This window comes from Tarenaya hassleriana, unplaced genomic scaffold (assembly GCF_000463585.1).
Source record: "Tarenaya hassleriana unplaced genomic scaffold, ASM46358v1 Cleome1, whole genome shotgun sequence".
NCBI classification, from domain to species: domain Eukaryota; kingdom Viridiplantae; phylum Streptophyta; class Magnoliopsida; order Brassicales; family Cleomaceae; genus Tarenaya; species Tarenaya hassleriana.
In genome coordinates this window covers 2,016,031-2,035,418 of record NW_010960187.1, presented here as the reverse complement: position 1 = coordinate 2,035,418, position 19,388 = coordinate 2,016,031, and the positions used below count along the sequence as shown (strand labels likewise).

At 36.9% G+C, this 19,388-nt stretch overlaps 4 protein-coding genes across 7 annotated transcripts; 2 read left to right on the top strand and 2 right to left on the bottom strand.

Annotated features, from left to right (window-relative positions):
• Positions 1–1,142: 1,142 nt before the first annotated feature.
• Positions 1,143–3,082, bottom strand: LOC104805473 (actin-depolymerizing factor 1-like). Of its 2 annotated transcripts, XM_019202424.1 has the most exons (3): positions 2,980–3,082; positions 1,814–2,079; positions 1,143–1,546 (listed from the first exon to the last, which is right to left on the bottom strand). In XM_019202424.1, exons 1-3 carry the CDS (start codon positions 2,980–2,982, stop codon positions 1,396–1,398), a joined length of 420 nt encoding a protein of 139 aa, XP_019057969.1. In that variant the 5' UTR covers positions 2,983–3,082; the 3' UTR covers positions 1,143–1,395. The 2 variants fall into 2 exon arrangements, with proteins under 2 accessions (XP_019057969.1, XP_010528350.2); XM_010530048.2 differs by lacking the exon at positions 2,980–3,082 and having other exon boundaries at positions 1,814–2,097.
• A 4,964-nt stretch (positions 3,083–8,046) lies between these two features.
• LOC104805464 lies at positions 8,047–13,927 on the top strand. The gene is made up of 19 exons (XM_010530036.2): positions 8,047–9,255; positions 9,363–9,431; positions 9,527–9,725; positions 9,841–9,925; positions 10,142–10,264; positions 10,366–10,434; positions 10,506–10,587; positions 10,674–10,733; positions 10,832–10,884; positions 10,957–11,123; positions 11,412–11,595; positions 11,933–11,990; positions 12,081–12,137; positions 12,221–12,466; positions 12,636–12,697; positions 12,817–12,873; positions 13,007–13,100; positions 13,198–13,338; positions 13,722–13,927. Exons 1-19 carry the CDS (start codon positions 8,635–8,637, stop codon positions 13,812–13,814), a joined length of 2,520 nt encoding a protein of 839 aa, XP_010528338.1. The 5' UTR covers positions 8,047–8,634; the 3' UTR covers positions 13,815–13,927.
• Positions 13,928–14,691: 764 nt separating this feature from the next.
• On the top strand, positions 14,692–16,668 carry LOC104805454 (glycine-rich RNA-binding protein 6, mitochondrial). Its single transcript, XM_010530026.2, has 3 exons — positions 14,692–14,878; positions 15,931–15,999; positions 16,154–16,668. The coding sequence occupies exons 1-3, from the start codon at positions 14,764–14,766 to the stop codon at positions 16,396–16,398; spliced, it is 429 nt and encodes a 142-aa protein (XP_010528328.1). The 5' UTR covers positions 14,692–14,763; the 3' UTR covers positions 16,399–16,668.
• Positions 16,669–16,894: 226 nt separating this feature from the next.
• LOC104805432 lies at positions 16,895–19,162 on the bottom strand. Of its 3 annotated transcripts, XM_010530008.1 has the most exons (4): positions 18,764–18,856; positions 18,530–18,658; positions 17,952–18,278; positions 16,895–17,421 (listed from the first exon to the last, which is right to left on the bottom strand). In XM_010530008.1, the coding sequence occupies exons 3-4, from the start codon at positions 18,243–18,245 to the stop codon at positions 17,095–17,097; spliced, it is 621 nt and encodes a 206-aa protein (XP_010528310.1). In that variant the 5' UTR covers positions 18,246–18,278; positions 18,530–18,658; positions 18,764–18,856; the 3' UTR covers positions 16,895–17,094. The 3 variants fall into 3 exon arrangements, with proteins under 3 accessions (XP_010528310.1, XP_019058819.1, XP_010528304.1); XM_019203274.1 differs by having other exon boundaries at positions 16,895–17,418; positions 18,530–19,162; XM_010530002.2 differs by having other exon boundaries at positions 18,530–19,160.
• Positions 19,163–19,388: the final 226 nt, after the last annotated feature.

Here is a 19,388-nt window from a genome sequence, read left to right as displayed (position 1 = left end):
AAGACAAATTACTCTTAAATATGAAAACAATTACGCCACTGAAACCCTGATGATGAAATTGGAGACAGAAGCAGTACCTTAGAAGCGAGCACTCTCCTTCGTGTTCTGTCTCCTGTGATCATCATTTCAAGCTCACTAAAGCCGTTTCACCCACGAACATATATCAGCAGTCTCCGCCAAGTTTGACTCACCGGGGAATCGCCGTCTCCTTCTCCGGGAAAATTCTCGCCGGTGATCGAACAATCTGACCCGACACGAATAGATCCGATCTGAGCGCTCTCACGAGTCACGACGATAATGGCCGACACGGTTAAAGGCTTTATGAGAAGCTAAACCGTTAGTAAAGCGGTTCGTCTCGGTTATCGAGAGAAATTGATATCGAACCGAATGTCTCCCTCTATCATCAGTTTTTCACCGGACCAGCAAATGAACTAGTTAAATGCGTTCGACTATGGCATGGCGCTGAATGGAAGAGTTTTTTGGGTTTTTAAAATCTAAAATCTAAAAAAAAATTACAGTCAATTTTTTATAAAAGTAATTTTTATAAAAACTTGAAAAACCACTTAAATAAAAAATCAACTAAAAACTAAAAAAAACTCATTTTTATTAGATTTACACAAAATCCAAAACCAAAATCTAAAAATCAAAAACCCAAAACTAAAAACTAAAATCAAAAATCAAAATAAAAACTATTACCATTGACAACCTATATATATTATATAGAGGGAAGATATGCACATAATATAAGGTTACACATTTTATAATAAATTTTTATTTCCTTAAATGAAATAGTTGGTGCAATAAGAGGGGCACTCAATACAATTCCCCAAAAACTCAAACATGATTGGAAATGAATTTTGCTCCTTGCTTCACCGGTTGAACACTCAATTTTGGGCGGAAATGCGAGTTATTAACGAAGGAGAGAGAAACAACGATCAAGGAAAAAAATGCATCTGGCTCAGTAGCGGCGAAGAAGAAAAATTCTCTGTCGGGTCGGAAGGGGATCCTCCGTCCGTTAAGGAGACGATCGTCACCGGCCGCCGCAATTCGAACTCTAATACGATATATTTTTTCCGTACTGAAATCTAAAAACATACGAACCAACCGCAAATACTTTGCGTAAACCACAAAGCAAACACTAGTACAGAAATAACATGAACGTGACGGTATACCTAAACAGAGCATATATGAATAACACTAGTAATAAACATAACAAGAATGTTCCAAAGATGATTAATGCAAGGAAGGCGTGGCAGAAAGTTGATGAACTTGTACATGATGAAGATTTTCCGGTAAAATTTGGGCCGAGCTTTTCATCAACTGATGATTCAACCCGAGAAGAGTTTCCGAGAGAGAGAAAAAAAATGCTTACGAGAGATATATGTAGGGATATTATCAATTGGCACGACTTCTGATAACATCGAGACCCATCTCGGTCGGATCAGTAGCTTGCAATTCCACTTGGATACCGTCCAGTTCTCTCTTAAACCTGTCTTTCGAGCTCGCGTAGATCATCTTGCTCCTCACCCTTGATGTGTCTGGTGACCTTCAAAACACACAAACGACGAAACGATGATATCGTGCTTACCTAGCGGCTAAGTCATGAGTTAAAACCACCAGCTATATATATATATATACATCTTCTGTTCTAAACCTATACAGGTGTATATATATATATATATTATTTGTAGTTATATCATGTTTACCTACTTACTAATTCATGGGTTTAAACCGACCAGGACTTTCAACTTATGAAGACAGAAGTTGAACGGTTTGCAGTGTGTTAAAGTGAACATGGAAGAAGCGAGGGTACCATGCGACGAAAAAGATCCTGCTCTTTTGGCAATTCTCAGCGGTGACGAAATCGAAATCATAGACAGCGTATCTGCATTCGTCAGCAGGGAGGCTCGCAGAGAAATCCTCGTAGCTTTGGGATGGATCACCAAGCTTCTCAACTATGACTTGCTTCTGCTTCTCTTCGATCTTGAAGACAATGAAACGGTGCATCCTTTTTGCCTTCAGCTCCAGAAACTTTAGCTTACAGTCGTCATGGACAGCCATACCAGACACCGCGTTTGCCTGCAACCCAATGTACATCGCAGCTATAAGAGATTAATTATATCACACAGTAGTTCCTCTCGTTTTCTTGTCCCTTGATCTTTTTTCCTTCCTGATCTCAACAACTAACTCTGTCCTAACCAGATCAACAGCTAACTCTCCCTAGGACTATGTTTCTTGTCAAAATTCTTTTTGGGACAACATTGGTTAATCGATTTCATTGTAAGTTTCATAGATTGATCACAAACTGGAATTGTCCATTTGCCACCAGATTCTAGGATGCAAGGATTACAGGATAGATTCTTACACATTTCTTTTATCCTATCAAAACAGATAGATACCACGAAGCTAGAAGAAAATGCATGGAAGAACAGAGACAACCAGATAGATTCCCAGTTCCTGGTGAAGAAGGAACAGTTGAGACGTAAGAGGAGATGAAAGATGAAGGAAAAAACTAAATCATGCTATAACGAAGAACACACAATAACAAGCACATGCAATAAATGCCACAGCGAATCAGATCTGTACGGCAGAGAGATGATTCACCATGGCATCCAAAATCAGGGCACCATTCAGCTTCCACCAGTGCAACGAAGGTAAATACCTCGATTGACAAAATCAACACTCTAGAAGAAGAAGAAATTATAAAACAGTGACCCGAACTCCTCTATTTGATCCCTGCAGTCTATTATACGACTCACAGAAGATTTATTGTTTCCTATTCGTCAAGGAGATCAAACACCAGGCAGAGCCAATTTCTAGCAAAATAAAATAATCGAGAAGAACTAAATCGCAGAACAGCCATAAGATTCCAAAGGATTTCATGGTCTGGAAAATTTTCGCGTATTCCAAAGTAAATAACGAACATTCAACAGATCATCGATCACTGATGACACTGTTAAGAGTAGCTTAAAACCTCACCATTTTTTCCGGCGACGATGCGACGACGATCGGAGATCCGCCTGTGGTGGATGGCGACAGGAGAGAGAGAGAGAGAGAGAGAGAGAGAGAGAGAGAGAGAGAGAGAGAGCTCTACTCCTTGCTGAACAGAGTAGAGATGTTCCACCTGCCTTTATTTGCTGGTGTCGCACGAGACGTATTGGTATAAACCGTATATCTCCTTTATATATCGCGATATTATATATCGTAATAGTATCGCGAGATAAGCCGCTGATTACTGTATTCGGCGGCGGCGTTCTGTGTCGGCTTCGGCTGGGGTTTTATCAAAAATACCCCTATTATGCTACAAAGACTTCACATCGTACCCCTGCAAAAATTAAAAAAAACTACTTCAAAACATATCTTTATAATTATGTTATTCCCAAAATACCCATTGGTGTGGGTCCCAATGATAGAAACATTAATGAGAAGAGAGAGAGAAAAGCAGTTTTCGATTTCCTAGGAAAAAATTTAAATATTTTAAAATTTTTAAAACTCCCTCCATCATAAAAAAATAAATATTTTTGCGTGAATTTTAAAAATTTTCGGTGTGACCAGTGTGACTAGTGTGACCAAGTGACTAGTGTGACCAGTGTGACCAATATGACTAGTGTGACCAAAACTAAAATTTGAACGGTGTGACCAGTGTGACCAATGTAACTAGTGTGACCAGTGTGACCAATGTGACTAGTGTGACCAATGTGACCAATGTGACTAGTGTGACCAGTGTGACCAATATGACTAGTGTAACCAAAAATAAATTTTGAACGGTGTGACCAGGGTGACTAGTGTGACCAGTGTAACCAAAATTAAATTTTAAACGGCGTAACCAATGTGACGTACCTTTGTTTTCGTTGTCAATCTGTTCCATTATCGCTCCGAACATTTATTTGAAATTAAATATGCGCCTCTTGCATATTCTTCGACAGATTTGCTATGCATCTATCTCATTTTCATAAAAAAACCACACGATTCACTCTAACAATCATAAAACTCAAATCCAAAACACAAAGTTTATGTATCGAACCAATCTCTTGTATTAATGAACTTACCTTCAGTTCTTGTCATTTGTTCTGACTTAGACCGACTCAAGAAGAAGATATGAGGTCGTCGGTGAAGATATGCTCAACGAAATAACCATTTTTAATTTGTTTTTCTATGTATAAAAATGAAATGAGAAGGGAAAAAATGGAAGAGTTGAGAGAAAGATAAGAGTGGAGAGAGAAAGTTAAGAAAGAAATGAAGAGTTGTCAAAAATGAATTCAAAATGAAGAGAGAAGTATCACGTTACTTTTGTGAGAGGGTTAATTATGTCTTTTGTTCCTTTTATTTTTTTTTTCTAAAATTTTAGGGTTTTGAAGGGTATACCATAAAGTCTTTGTAGCAAAGTAAAAGTATTTTTGCTATATTGCCGCTTCGGCTGCCCTTGATTAAACGGTGTCGTATTTTTTTACCACAAACAAATTTCACTTCCAACATATTTTTTTTATTAACAAATTTAATTCCCTTTAAATATCATAAAATTACACAAAACAACTTAAATTATATTAAAAATTCAACATTTAAAATAAAAAATTAACATATTAGTGATAACTACCGACATATCCTATATTATTACCTATATATAATATAAATTATTATTTGATAACTTTTTAAATAATTTAAGTGGTTCTCACTCATTTTTAGTTAATTATTAATTCAAAAATAATTCAAATAATTTTTAAAATATTCTTTTCATTAGAAAAAATAAATAAAATTACACATATTACATAGATAATATATTTTGAAATGTAAAATATCCATTTGAAATATTCGAATAAAAAGAAAAAAGAAAAACTAAATAAATTTGTACACATACTAATTTTGTAAAGTTAATAATTAAAAAAGAATCCAGATTTTGAAAAATTTACTAATAAAAAAAAACAAATTTGCATTACTAAATAAAAATTTAACATGTTTCAACCATACACAGATACAATTTTTATTCCAAATGATACAGACATGAATTTTAATTCCACCATAAAAAATAGTTCAAAAACACAAATTTAATCTTTGTGTATATATATTAGAAAGAATTCTTATGTACAATGGATACGGGATACATAGGCATATTTACAAATTTGATGGCTATAATTTCACAATTAAACATGACCATATGAATATATACACATATTCAATATTTCCAAAACATAATGTAACATGATAGTACATAAATATTTAGATAACGTACAAAGATACGTACGTGAACATATATAAAGTAGTAATTAATATTATTTTTATAAGTATAAGCTAAAAAAATTAAATCAAGATTTTCTATTATATATATGTCCTTATATAGTTTACGATATTAAAATTTACATGCTCGGCTAAACATGCTCGGTCCATGCTTTGGTTTTACCCGTCTTCGTTTTCGTCTTCGCGGATTTTAGAGAAATGTTATCTCTGTCTCAATCTCACAACATTCGGGTACCCGTCCAACGGATACCCATAACTAAAAGATGAGTACCCGCGAATACCCGTATCCATATATAAAATATTAAACAATATAAAATTAAATCAAATAATCAATAAAAATATACATATTTTATTCCAAAAATACATTTTTAAGTTTGGAAATTCTTAAAATATAATAATATACATAGAATCCTAAAAATATTTTAAAAAATATACAATAATTTGAAGTTGAATCCATCAAAACTTTAAAATCCAATATATAATCCTAAAGGTAAGTAAAATAACCTAAGTATTTTCGAAATTATATTAAAAACATAAGGTTAATTTTGTAATTTTAATATATATGTAGGTATCCGCGAGTATCCGTTATTTCAATATGTAAAACTCGAACCTGAACCCGTATGACGGGTATTCTAGTTTTTAATACTCGTTTTCGTCTTCGTTAAGTGTCGAATACCCGTTTTTCAGATACCCACGAAACCGGATACCCGCTTACCCACGGATAACGGATAGGGGTGTCAAACGAGCCAGCTCAGATCATTTTGGGCTCTAATATTTTTTATTTATATTTATTTTAAATATAATTATAAATTTAAATAAATACATAAAAATTTAATAAAACACCAATATCATTTAATATTTTCAATTATCACCATCATAATAATTAGTATATTTATAATATCATATAAATGATATGAAAAAAATTAATATAAAATTATATTAGAGTTTTTTATATAAATTTAATTTATTTTTAAAAAAAAATATCAACTCGTTGAGCAGCTCGCCAGCTCGCCGAGTCAGGCTCATTGAACACGTGTTCAATGAGCTCTAGCTCGTTAGGCTCGTTTTTTAACGAGTTGAAAAAATTACGGCTCAGATCGCTCGTTTTCTGGCGAGCCATGAGCCAGCTCACGAGCCAGCCGGGCTCGTTTTGACACCCCTAATAACGGATTTAAATGTCCGGCTGGTTTCGTTCGGTCCCCGACCAAAAGGCTCTATCCCCTTTTCTCTTTCTTCCTTTGCTTCAATCTAACGCTGCCTTTACTTTATTTTTTTTTTCCGTTTAATTAAATTATAATTATAATTATAATTATTCATCAATTTTTGAGAATTATTTTTCTACCTAACCATATGTGTTACTTCAATCATTTGCAAACTGCCTGTCCATTTTACCAAATTTTCAAAACTTATAATATTCCCACATGTTACATTTTGAATCCCTCCAAATCCATACTTTTTTTTTTGTATAATCTTAAAACTTTATATATTTGGTGCAAATAGTTTTATTTATTTATTTATTTAGAATTGTCAAAGCTGTTTTCAGTTTAAACAACTGTATTTAACTTTAAAACAAAAAGTACTTCAGTAGACATTACATTAAAATTGAATGTGAAATTTCTGTTAAAATCATTAGTTTGCAACAGTCTCATGATGAGAGAATACATTCCTTATAAAAACTAATAGTAATTATTTGAACCATAAATTAGTGTCTGTATATATATACACACCTTATAATTTTGTCAAATATATATAACTGTTAATATTTTTAATCAATAATATAGTGTTGGGTATTAACCAATCTTTTTGTTTCACAATTACATATCAACTATTTTATTGTTCATCGATTTATGATAATTTAGCCTATTATAATGAGATGTGTATGGTGGATCACAGTAGACGTCAACTGAATAAGACATTGAGCCCATGAATATAAAAGCCCAATGGGCCTACATGATATGATGAGGAATTAACCCATAAGAAGTCCGTCATATATAGCCCTTAATCGCTGACGTGTCCGTGTGACTACGTGTCAGATTTTGATTGGATTAAGATCAATGAAGAGGTATTAATAGAAAATGAAAACTGGATTCAACATCACATATTTATTTTGTCTTCTCGGATCTTCCAAAATGTCATCAGCAACGGCCACGCAATTTTTGTCCCTTAAAAAAAAAATATTTTCGCTAAAAAATTAAACATCCCCGATTTATTGGTTCATTGCTTAATTAGCCTCATACTTTTATTTGTTTCAAAAAAACCTCATTATTAATTTGTATGATGGTTAGATAATGTTATTTCAATTTTTTTCATCATTTTATGCCATTTACATGATTAAAAATCTCATAGAATTGATTTAACACATTTTTATGCCAAAAATAATATTAATATATTTTTTTTAAATTTGAAACATTGGTAAGTATATCAATAATAATATTTTTTAGAACTATAACGTGCTATTTAACATAATTGAATTTTAAAATATTAATAGTATAGTTATCAAAAGAGATTTTCCTTAACTATCATGATTTGTTGTTTATACATTTACCTCAAATTACTAATTTTATGACTGAGTGGTTATGATTAATTATTCGACTACGTATCTAATTAACTAATGAACATCATAATCAAAAGGTTATCCGATCCAAAAATCTAATAAACTAAATGACTAAGTTGCAATTATAATCTGGATTTTCTAGTCACGTAATTTTCTAAAAACCCTTAATTTTAATTTTAACAAAATAAATATCAGTGTTTTCTCTCTCCTCCTCCTCCTCTTCATCATCACCTCTCTCTCCTCTTTAAAAGTTAAATCAGGACCGCGAACAAAGCTATTCGTTCTGGTTCGTTGCCGCCTTGCACGTTCCCTCTCCTTTTTCTCTGCTCTTCTCTCTCTCTCTCTAAACCCTAACCCTAATTCGTTGTCGTTGGCTCCGACTCATCTCTATCGTCTTCCTTTGTTCCGAATTCGATTTTTCTTGCATTTTCTGCAGATCTTTGGATCCGTAAGATTTGGAATCTTACTTTCGTGATTCTTCCCTACCGTATGCTTTTGTCTAGTTTAAGATTTTTCCCGGTTGTTTATTTGGATACCCGTCTGGATTTTCGATTTCTTCGTGTAAGAATATGAATTAGGTTGTTAAATCGATCGATTCGGGCTTGTTTCCGTTACCTGTTCTCCGAGATTTTCGGAAAGAAAATTGAAATAGCCTGTCAGTTTGTTCACTTCGTTTCGAATTGGAACCGGGATCCGATTATTCGGGATTGGAATCGAAATCCCAGTGGAGCGAGATTGCAATTTGGATCGTTCGAGTTCAAAACTTCCAGATCCAACTTCAGTTAATCCCACTGCTGTTTTCTTGAGTACTATCGTGTGATATTGAGCGTTTCGAAGAACGTTTTTAAATGGGAGAAGGAGCTGTTTGTTTGGAGATGCCAATGGAAGGAGTAATGGCGGAAGGGAATTCATCAATGAGCGAATTGAAAAGAGACCGTCTGTCTCTCGCAGATGACACCGAAGCAGAGTATCCGAACAAGAAGCAAGTGAGAGAAGCTTCAAACGATGACGTGAAATCTGAAATATCGAATCCAATGGCGTCACCGGTGGAAAACACCTCCAGTTTTCACGACATCTCGAGCCAACCGTCGAAATCCGGCACCGGCGACACACTGGAGTGCGGCGATGTTACTGCTACTTGCTCGGGTTCTGAATATACTATAAGCGATGAAGAACGCAGTGGAAATGGAATGGAGAATTCGAGTGATGTTTCGACGTCCAGTTTCGTGTTGGAGATTCCGAAGCATCTTAGTTCGACCGGAATCACGAAAATTACGTTTAAGCTCAGTAAACCAAAGGAGACGAAGAATCCTGCATGGGACTGTGTTTCTTTACGTGGAGCTTCTTCAATGGGAGTGAAGACGGCTAAGAAGATTGGTTCTGGGAACTTCCCCTCTAATGTGAAGAAGCTATTATCGACGGGAATTCTCGAGGGAGCTCGTGTGAAGTATATTTCAACCCCACCAGTGGTACATTCCCGCTTCCCTGTCTAGTTTATTTGCTCTGGATGTATATATTCTCCTTCATTATGGTAATTTATAAGCTATCTGTTCATGTACAACTTTATGGCCCTCAGAGAGAGCTTCAGGGGATAATCCATTCGGGTGGGTACTTGTGTGGATGTACAACTTGCAATTTCTCCAAAGTAAGTATGCTCTTGTGGGTCCTTTTGATTTTTGTTTTCATGATTAACTGGAGTGTGCACATAGAAGTACTGGGTTCACTCTGTTGCACTTGAAGGTTCTTAGTGCATATGAGTTTGAGCAACATGCTGGAGCAAAAACGAGACACCCAAATAATCACATCTTTCTGGAGAACGGGAGGCCGATCTTTAACATTATTCAAGAACTGAAAACTGCTCCACTTGATGTACTTTACGAGCTGATAAGGAATATGTGCGGTTCTGCTCTGAATGAGGAGGGCTTTCAGACGTGGAAAGGTGACTGTCTAGTCTTTTATTAACTTGGTTGAATTCTGCTGTTTTGTTTTTCAAGGAACTTCTAGCAGTTTGAATTTGTTTACTATCGGAACCAACATTGTGTTCTTTACCGCAGCAAATTTCGAAAAGGGCAATAGCATGTCTGAATCTGACAGGAACTATAACATGGAGCATCTGAACCCATATCTTTGCACTACCAGGTACAAGTCATTAATTATTTTGGGTTGGGGGCTGGGGTCGTTATTCTGAAAATTTGTGGACCGTGGAGTTATCTTTGAGCAGATACAAGTGTGATATTTGGACTCCATGTCGATATCCCACCCCTTTTTCACTTCAGCTTTTGTTCCATGCGGCAGTTATAATATTCCAAGTTACCATAATATGTTAGCTAAAAGTAATTTCTGTGAGTTTTGCAGCTATTCTGGTCAATCTCTTGATGAGAGTCACAGCTCTACATCTTACTTTTCGGAGACCAACTATTTTAGAGAGATGACGAGCATAAATGACACCATCGGAGGACAGAAACGAATAGTTAAGAAGTATGTGAATGTCTTGTTTGTATTAGGAATGGTTTACTGCTGTGATTTACGGATGAGTAGTTAATGAGTATGGACTTATTACTTGGTTGATGGACTTGTAGGGTTCGCTCTCATAATTCTGGAACGGGAATGCAACATAAGAAAGTTACTGAAGGTGGCACTAGGAAGAGGTACTTTTTGCCCCGTAATTTTGGTTTTCTTGTTCGTGTTTCAATCCACTACACTAATCATATTTTTATAGGGACAATGATTTACACCGGTTGCTGTTTATGCCAAATGGACTGCCGGATGGAACTGAATTGGCATACTATGTGAAAGGACAGGTTTGTTATCACACACATGAATTGATTTCTGTCCATTCTCACCTTGAGCTTTTGTTTGGTTTTGCTAATATTTATATTGTTCACAGAGACTACGTCAGGGCTACAAGCAGGGAAGCGGTATAGTATGTAGCTGCTGTGACAGAGAGGTAAAATGTTGATTGCGGTGGCTACTTACATCAACCCTGAGACTTGTGATATTTTGGTGTCTTTTTGTTAACATATGTTGTACTTTCTTCAACAACAGGTCAGTCCTTCTCAGTTTGAAGCACATGCCGGAATGGCTGCTAGACGACAACCGTGAGTGATCTAACAAAGATATGGTGTTCTTCTGTAATGTAGGTATTCTATTGATTTTATTCTCTTTTGCAGTTATCGTCATATCTACATCCCTTCTGGATTATCATTGCATGATATAGCCATGTCATTGGCAAATGGACATGTCATTACCACTGGTGACAGTGATGACATGTGTACTATTTGTGGGGATGGTGGAGATTTGCTACTCTGTGCCGGGTGTCCTCAAGCATTTCATACAAGTAGGTATTTGCTACCAGTAGAGTATAGTGCACTTGCTCGTCTGCTCTGATATCATAAACATGTTATACATTCATTCAAGCCCACGTTATGTGCTTCCTAAATGTGAAAATTGCTGAAGTGCCAATTCTGTAAATAGTTTCTTGTAGCCATAAGAATGAAGGAATTTCTGATATCCTGACTTCACCCTATTCATTGAAGTGTTTTTGTTATCAGCATCGCTCGGATATCTAATATCGATTCTTGGTTTGTTTCTTCGTCTCTCATCCTTTGCGTCACTCCACATGCAGCATGTTTGAAATTTCAGTCTAAGCCTGAAGGAACTTGGTACTGTTCAAGCTGCAATGATAAACCTGTATCTAGTAGAAAGGTCTCAGCTGGTGATCCTTGGAGTAGCTCGAAACCGATAGTTATAAGACTGACAAGAGTTGTGAAAGCACCAGAAAGTGAAATTGGCGGTTGTGTATTCTGCAGGTTGGTTGTCATAGTCTTTCTCCCCAAAACATGCTTTGTCTATGAATGTTGCAAGATACCATCCGCAGAAGCTTTTAAACAGTTTACGTTTGGTGGAAGTACTTAATATCATGTGAAAAACTGAAGGCTACCCTAAAAGGCGATTTCTTTCTTTTCTTTCAATTAGCATATCTTTAATGGTGTGGAACTGGCATGTGGACCTCATCAATTTTTATTTTTTTGGCACATTCGAGAAATTCTAATGTTATAATACTTTTAACTACTTCAGCTGATGCAATCTTTTTATATTTGGCTCTTCCACTCTGCTAATTGTTCACTCTTGTTCTATCTTTGATAGGTCCCATGATTTTAGCGTTGGGAAATTTGATGATCGAACAGTAATTCTCTGTGACCAGGTACTCTTATTTTACTTACCTCCTTTATTCAGCGTTTCCTTTTACCAACTATTTTCTTGCCTAAACATTACTTTCTCTTTTCCTTTGCAGTGTGAGAAAGAGTACCATGTCGGTTGCTTGAGAGAGAATGGCCTTTGTGATTTGAAAGTAAGTATTGTAAGTTTCTCCATGTACCCTCTATGTTGATGAGGTCACTGAAGTCTTGTCAACTACTTTCCTGAACGTTATAGGAAATTCCGCAAGACAAATGGTTCTGTTGTGGCGACTGCAGCAGGATTCACACGGCTCTCCAGAATTCTGTTTCCTGTGGAGCACAAGCTATTCCTGCTCATTTGTCAGACACAATAAGCAAAAAATGCATAGAAAAGGGAATATTTATTGAAAGTGAGGATAGTGTGCAGTGGAGAATACTTAGCGGAAAAAGTCGATATCCAGAGCATCTGCCCTTGCTGTCAAGGGCCGCTGCTATTTTCAGGGTAGGTCTTGACTTTGAAGATATGTTCTACTGATTTTTAGTTTTTCACTTCATGTTAGAGTTGTGTTCTTGGGTTATATGTTGGCTAGCCATCGTGCTTGCAAAATTCACCCTTTCGCATGTTTACCACAAATATACGGCTTTTAACTTTTGCCTGTCCACTTTTCCAGGAGTGTTTCGATCCTATTGTTGCAAAGTCTGGCCGTGATCTCATTCCTGTCATGGTCTACGGGTAAAAGCTATAATGTCACAAATTCTGATCTGATTGCCCTCTTCTTCTATTTATCTTTTCTGCGAACATGTTTTATTAGTGTTATTATTGCCTTGTTAACTCCCCCGATAAATTTGCAGGAGAAACATATCTGGGCAGGAGTTTGGAGGAATGTACTGCGTGGTTCTGATGGTGAAGTATGTTTCCTGTCCTTGACGCTTGCTTTTTTTTTTCCTACGAAAAGTTTCCTTTGTCATTTTCTTATTTCCTCTGCTGATATGCTAATTGATTTTCTTTCTGATACAACTACTCTCTGTGATCCATATTCAGTTCTCTTGTTGTGTCTGCCGCATTGCTTAGAGTTTTTGGTCGCCAAGTTGCTGAACTTCCTCTTGTAGCTACGAGCCGACAGTTCCAGGGAAAGGTGAAAGCATCTTTACGTCCCCCCCTTTTTTCCGGTTTCCTTCTTTATTTGTTCATAAGTGTAACGAAACCACGAAATCTGCTTCTGGGTTCTGCAGGGTTACTTTCAAGGGTTGTTTGCATGCATCGAGAGTCTACTTTCTTCGCTGAAAGTTGAGAACCTAGTTCTCCCGGCAGCTGAAGAAGCCGAGTCGATTTGGACGAAGAAGTTTGGCTTTACAAAGTTGTCAGAGCAGCAAGTAAGTAACAAAAAAACTGTCTTGCATATTTTCACTTTCTATTTTTCGTTTCATAATCGGCTCAATCCGAGTGATAATCGTAGATAACATATTCAGATCCGATCCAATCTCACCCTAGTTTTTGTCAAATAGTTATATCCGAGAATCTCATGTAAACCCTTAATACTATATATTTGATTTTAGCAGCTTCTGGTCTTATCTGATATGGTGTAGTTGTGCCATCTCTGTCCGCAAGTAGTAATTGATGATCCAAGGAAGAGAGAAAAAACAAAAACAAAGTACATATATGTGATAAAGTGGGTCGGATTTTGGATTAGGGTTAAGATGGGATTGTTGTTATATGGTCGTGGTGGTAAGGAAGCAACAAGTGAATGTTTTTGTAGATGCAGAAGTACCAAAGAGAAGTGCAGTTCACAGTCTTCAAGGGAACATCAATGTTGGAGAAGAAAGTACCCATCGTATCACATGAGCAGTGATGAGACAAACACTCAATTTCACATCTTTCTGCCAAGTTTTGATTTTTTTTTTTTGTTCCATTGGATCATATTCGTGTTTGTTTTTCTTTGGTTAGTCGCTTTTTTTTTTTTTCCATTTTGGGTCCCAATTTGTATTTTGTTTTGTTTTGTTTTTTGTACAAACTTTTTAATATAGAAAAATAGATGTTAGGACGACTGACACATGAAAGAGTCTCTCTCGCTAGAGAGATAGATATTTGTATAGAAAAATTAATTAACATAGAAAAATGGGACAATCATAATATTGGAATTTATTGTTTTTTTTTTCTCTCTTTTTGTGTGTTCCCCTTAAACTAAATTATGCAAGAAAGTTGCCTCTTTCTCAAGATTTGGTTTGGTTTGGTTTCGGGTTGTGTAAAGGAAGGTTGTTCTTTTTGTTTTGTTTCATTGATTCGTGGGTGGGTCCTCTACCTGTTGTGAGAGTATACCAATTCTTTATTTGTAAACATCATCTAATTTCTACAATGAGGAGGATCGCCACTAATATTTTTTTTATATTTAAATTGGGGTTACTATTATTATCATCCAAAACGGGGTTCTCTTCTTTTATTGCATTTTGGATATCCTTATAAATATCACACAAAGTTTTTGAGTTTCTATTTCTTTTTTTTATTGGTTGGATGTGAAAATCTTATGAATCTCAAAATAAAGATAAAAACCGAGCACATAGCAAATTTTTGAAGTTAATTTTTTTCCTCCGTGATATTATTTCCATTTCATTACGAGAAAAATGGTGCTTTTAATCAATGTATCCACCGCTGACCATTTAAAAAGGATCTGAAGTAATCAGATCTAACGGTGGAGATTGCTCGTTTGTCTCTCGAACCTTCCAATCATAAAACCCTTCAAAAGCCCTAAAATGCACCCGTGATTGATACCGCTGCGGCGAAAGTTTTTTCCCGGCGAGAAAATGGCGTTTGTTTCCAGTTTCCGGCGCATATTCAGTGGACCCAACAGCCTCTCGTCGCAGTCCTTTTGGGTTCGTCACTGTTCATTTCTCACATCTCCTAAGCTCTTCGTCAGCGGTATTTCCTTCCGTCTCTCGACTCTTCTTCTTTCGTTTTCTTTTGTTCTCGGAGTTGATGTTTATGGATAATCGATGTGTCTGGAACAGTGTTATGGTCCATTTTTCTTGTGCTGTCTACTTTCTTCGATTTACGCGGAATTCTAGGTTTTTTTGGTTGAATTTTGTACGGATGATGTGTTCTGCTGTTGCCAACGAGTTTAGGTTGTAGAGGCGACGTGTGTAACAATTTCCAACGAGACATTCTTCTCTGTGCGTTTGAAGAAATGGAGTAATTTTGATTCTGTAGTCGTAGCGCTGATTGTTGATAATCGATTTGCGTGATAAAATAAGCAGAAATTCTTCCATGATCCTACAAGTGATGGATGTCGTGTTTTGATAAGAACTATCTTGTGAGGAATCATATTAAACAATTTCCTGTGCTCTGTTCCTGTTGTTCTTAGATCTACTCGTTCAATTTCAAACATGTATAGGTGTAAAGAGGTCAATCCCGTATCTTAGACATGCAGTTTCTGATAAAGGAACTCGTATTTTTCATACATGACATGAACTTTATCCGTGTGTTTGTTCTTTCTTCATTCTATATTAGTATATTGTAAATGGTATCGTGCAAATGTGTTTAGTAGCCTTTTGATTCTTACGTAGAATGTAAGGATAGGACCAATGTTCTGGTTTTTGTTGTTTCACCATTGTTGCTTCTGTAGAAGAAAGAGTTTGGGCATGGAATGCACATTTCGGCTCTCAAGAATCATAGGAAAGGAATTTTTTTGGCTTAACCTAGTTTCTTGAATTGCTTTACATGTTGCTTTTCCGAACCTGATTCCTTAGGAAAAGGGAATGGCTTCTGCCATTAGTTGCAATTGTATCCCCCCTGAAGTGACAATAGATATATAAGCCTTATCTAGTGATTTTTGTTTGAATTGATCCGTTACCTAGATTGCCGAAATGTGGCTTATTTTTCTTCTTTGTGCTCTTAAGATTGGACAAATCGAAAATCCTAGCTTCTATGCTTGAGCATGTGTTGACCCTTTTGTATAATTTTGTCTCGAATAGGTCTCTCTCGAGCCACAACAGATGAAAAGCTTCAAGAAGCTTTTTCTCCCTTTGGGAACCTTGTAGAAGGTACTCTTTATCTGTATGCCCCTAGCAACCATTACTCCATGTGATTCCTAAAACCTCCGAATAAAAAAGATCGAAAGGCTGGATTTTGAGCTATATTTTAGCGATTCTTAATCTCGGGTTTGATCCAAATTCAAATCTGCTGATGGGTTTGCAGCTAAAGTCATCACGGACAGGGCGACTGGGAGATCAAGGGGATACGGTTTCATCACATACTCGTCGGTGGAAGAAGCTGAGAAGGCGAAGGAAGGGATGAACGCAAAGTTCTTGGATGGTTGGGTGATATTCGTGGACCCTGCCAAACCCAGAGAGCCTCGACCACTTCCTCGCCAGCAGCAGGATGATCCTTCATCTTCTGGACATGGTTTCACAACGAACAAAACCGTGGGGTGGTGCGGATGAATTCCCAACCATTTCATCCCTCTTTGGATCAACACCTTCATAGTTGAATTGAGATTCTTGTATTGGTGATGGCTCTACTTGTTTATTCCAGTCATTTGGTCTCTCAACAGTCTCTTCTCTTCGGCAGCCCAACAATGGTAAGATTGCTGCAGATATTGTTTCTCTGTTACCAAATTTAAGATTGTAATTCAGAATCTGAATCTATTAAATCTCTTAACTTGTTGGGTCGAGATTGATCATTTGAATTAAATTATACAACCTCGATTCATAGTTTTCTTTTCTCACAAAACAAACTATGCATCGCTCAATACTTTCAATCATGCCATGATATTTCACTTTGTTATTTTCTAAATCTACCTACTTTCAATTACTTATTTTCCTTGCCACAAGTACATTTCTTTTAAAATTTTCCATTTGACAGTACACAATTGCTTGGATACCACTTTTGTTCGCTGGCATCTCTGCAACTCGGGTTCTTCACTTTTCGGATAGAGAATACACAGACCAAATCCGACATCCTCAATAGCAAAAGCTTGACAGAGTTTAAACAAAAAGAAATAAACACACTTCCCAACAACATACTCCACGCCCGTCTTAAGATTTATTTATACACATACACACTCATAATAGGAAAAAAGCACACAGAGAGAGAGAGAGAGAGAGAGAGGTGAACAATGGCGGAGCTGTTATGATTCTTCAGGAACATGCCACCGCAATGCGCATCTGAAACTTGTCTCTGCTACCACTTCCATTTCCATGTTTCCGAGAAGACTGCTTCTTGTCTTTGCCCCCACGAGAAGAAGAGTTGCTGCTTCCCTTATGCCCTTTCTTCCCGTTTTTCTTGTGGTTATTGTCTTTGGCCTTTGATTTTGGCTGATTCTGTCTCTTGCCCCTCGTGTGAGACATAATCGAAGGCGGGGGATCATACACATCCTCCGCCCACGACACGTTCAGTTTCCTCGGCGAGAGACCGTGCTTCTCCCGACTGCCTTTTATCGCAGGGATGAGAATCACTTGTGTCTGCTGAAAACAGAATAAACAAGAATCGACCAACATCGAAAGACATACGTTTGAGACATGAAATTCCACTGCAATTTACTTTAATGGATGGAGATATGCAGATTTATCTTATCTTTACACTATTTAAAGAGATTCTCTTTCTACATATGAAGTGCAATTGAACATATTCTAAGACATGTAATGGGACATCTTGTCCATGTTTCAACCAAGAACAGTTTGTGTAGTTGACTATTATTAATGGCTCTGCTCTAACCAATTGGAGATTTACTATCTTTTATCTGTTGAAAGTAACATTCAGAATGCAACTACACACAAACTCATGCACTGTGAGATCACCGATCACCATGGGAACATAGACCAAACAGCTCATGCCCGAGAATGTGCATATGGCAAGACAGAAGAAACAGTTTCTTGCACAGATTCAGCAGCTCATGGACAGACAGCAAGAAACCCAAAAAGATCAAAAAACATAAAATAAAGGCTAAAAAAGAACATCAATTAATGAGCATAATGGAGAGCAAGTAGACACTTACAGTCTCAGAAAACATTTGCTGCAATGCAGCTGCCAAACCTTCGTCTTCTTCATCTGAAGACTTGAGAGATAAACAACCTGAAACGAATTTTCCGGTTTCCTTTTTTTCATACACTTCATTCACAGTTTGGTGTATATAACCGGAATCATCCCCGTCAGACTCCTGAGCATCTTCAGAGCCAGTGAAGGAAGGATGAAGCTTCGAGCCATCAGAGCATTTTGTTGAGCTCGAAATCGGGTTCTCAAGGTGTGTATCTGCATCTCTGTAGCCCGAATTTCCAGAAATGGAGCTCATATCCAATTGAAGCTAAATGTATTCAGAGCAGAACTGCAATGAACAAAATTTCAGTTGTAAGAGCAAGAACAATATCATAATCTGAACAAAGATAAACACAATCGACATGACAAACAACACGCACAAATTACACCGTGAAAACCTCATCCGTACAAATTCCAACATAATCCATGTGACCAAAGGAGACTAAGTTCAGACATGAGTGGCAATCACGAAAACATGCACCGAATTCAGTAATATTTAAAGCCAAGAGATTCCTAGAACGAAAATTTTCATCTGCATACCTTTTTAGGTTCAAATCGAGTGCCCCAGAAGCTAGAAAATCAATACTCGAGACCGATTCTATGCCCGGCGATTCGCTTCCAACGGTGAGATTAAGATCACGAATTTTCTACTTTGATGATAGAACCGAGCTGACAAAAGTCACCAGGAACCAAACGACGATAAAAAAAAAGGGAAAAAAACCAAAGATCGAAGAGAAAAAGGAACGATTCAAGAACAACGTTAACTAAGATTACCACGCCAATCACTCTTCTGAAGAGGTTTCAGACGATGGGAACACAAACCAGAGTGATAAAAAGTCAACGAAGGAACCAAATCGAGGAGGATTAGCTCAAAGGGTACCGAAGGCATTATATCGATGCTCTTCGAAACCCTAGACCCACAACAGACGAAGAACCCTAATCTTCAAAATCCGATCCGACAGACGCAAGATCTAAGGGAAATCGATACGAAAGCAAAAAGAGTAGAACGAAATAACTAGAGAGACGACGAATCGGACAATAAAGATTTCACACGGAAAGCAAGAACCCTAACATCGCATCGCAGAACCCGGAGAAATATCCAAAGGAATGACGCATGCCAGCGAGAAGAAGCTAAATTGAGAAAGAAGAACAAGGAAGGAGATGGAGAGAAGCATAGAAAAGATAAATTCATTTATATATACACACACAGGGGGAAGGAATTTGAAAGGTCAACAAGATCAAGGGCGAGAGACGTGGGGGTTTCCCTTAGACCGAATCAGAAGCGTACACGTGTCGAGTGTCTTTATGCTTATCTTCATGGGCTTAGATAAGATATTTTTATCTCATGGGCCGAGGATGAAAGCCCATCACATTAATATGACTTTTCATAAGGAGTTGG

Bases quoted from the DNA above. Each gene is read 5' to 3' on its own strand.
- LOC104805473 (XM_010530048.2), bottom strand. From the start codon at position 2,097: ATGTACATTGGGTTGCAGGCAAACGCGGTGTCTGGTATGGCTGTCCAT. The intron at 1,547-1,813 runs GTACCCTCGCTT...TGTGTTTTGAAG, and splicing joins AGGATCTTTTTCGTCGCATG to GTCACCAGACACATCAAGGG.
- LOC104805464 (XM_010530036.2), top strand. From the start codon at position 8,635: ATGGGAGAAGGAGCTGTTTGTTTGGAGATGCCAATGGAAGGAGTAATG. The intron at 9,726-9,840 runs GTGACTGTCTAG...TCTTTACCGCAG, and splicing joins GGGCTTTCAGACGTGGAAAG to CAAATTTCGAAAAGGGCAAT. The intron at 12,874-13,006 runs GTATGTTTCCTG...ATCCATATTCAG, and splicing joins TGCGTGGTTCTGATGGTGAA to TTCTCTTGTTGTGTCTGCCG.
- LOC104805454 (XM_010530026.2), top strand. From the start codon at position 14,764: ATGGCGTTTGTTTCCAGTTTCCGGCGCATATTCAGTGGACCCAACAGC. The intron at 14,879-15,930 runs GTATTTCCTTCC...TGTCTCGAATAG, and splicing joins TCCTAAGCTCTTCGTCAGCG to GTCTCTCTCGAGCCACAACA. The intron at 16,000-16,153 runs GTACTCTTTATC...ATGGGTTTGCAG, and splicing joins CTTTGGGAACCTTGTAGAAG to CTAAAGTCATCACGGACAGG.
- LOC104805432 (XM_010530002.2), bottom strand. From the start codon at position 18,245: ATGAGCTCCATTTCTGGAAATTCGGGCTACAGAGATGCAGATACACAC. The intron at 17,422-17,951 runs GTAAGTGTCTAC...TTCTGTTTTCAG, and splicing joins AGCAAATGTTTTCTGAGACT to CAGACACAAGTGATTCTCAT.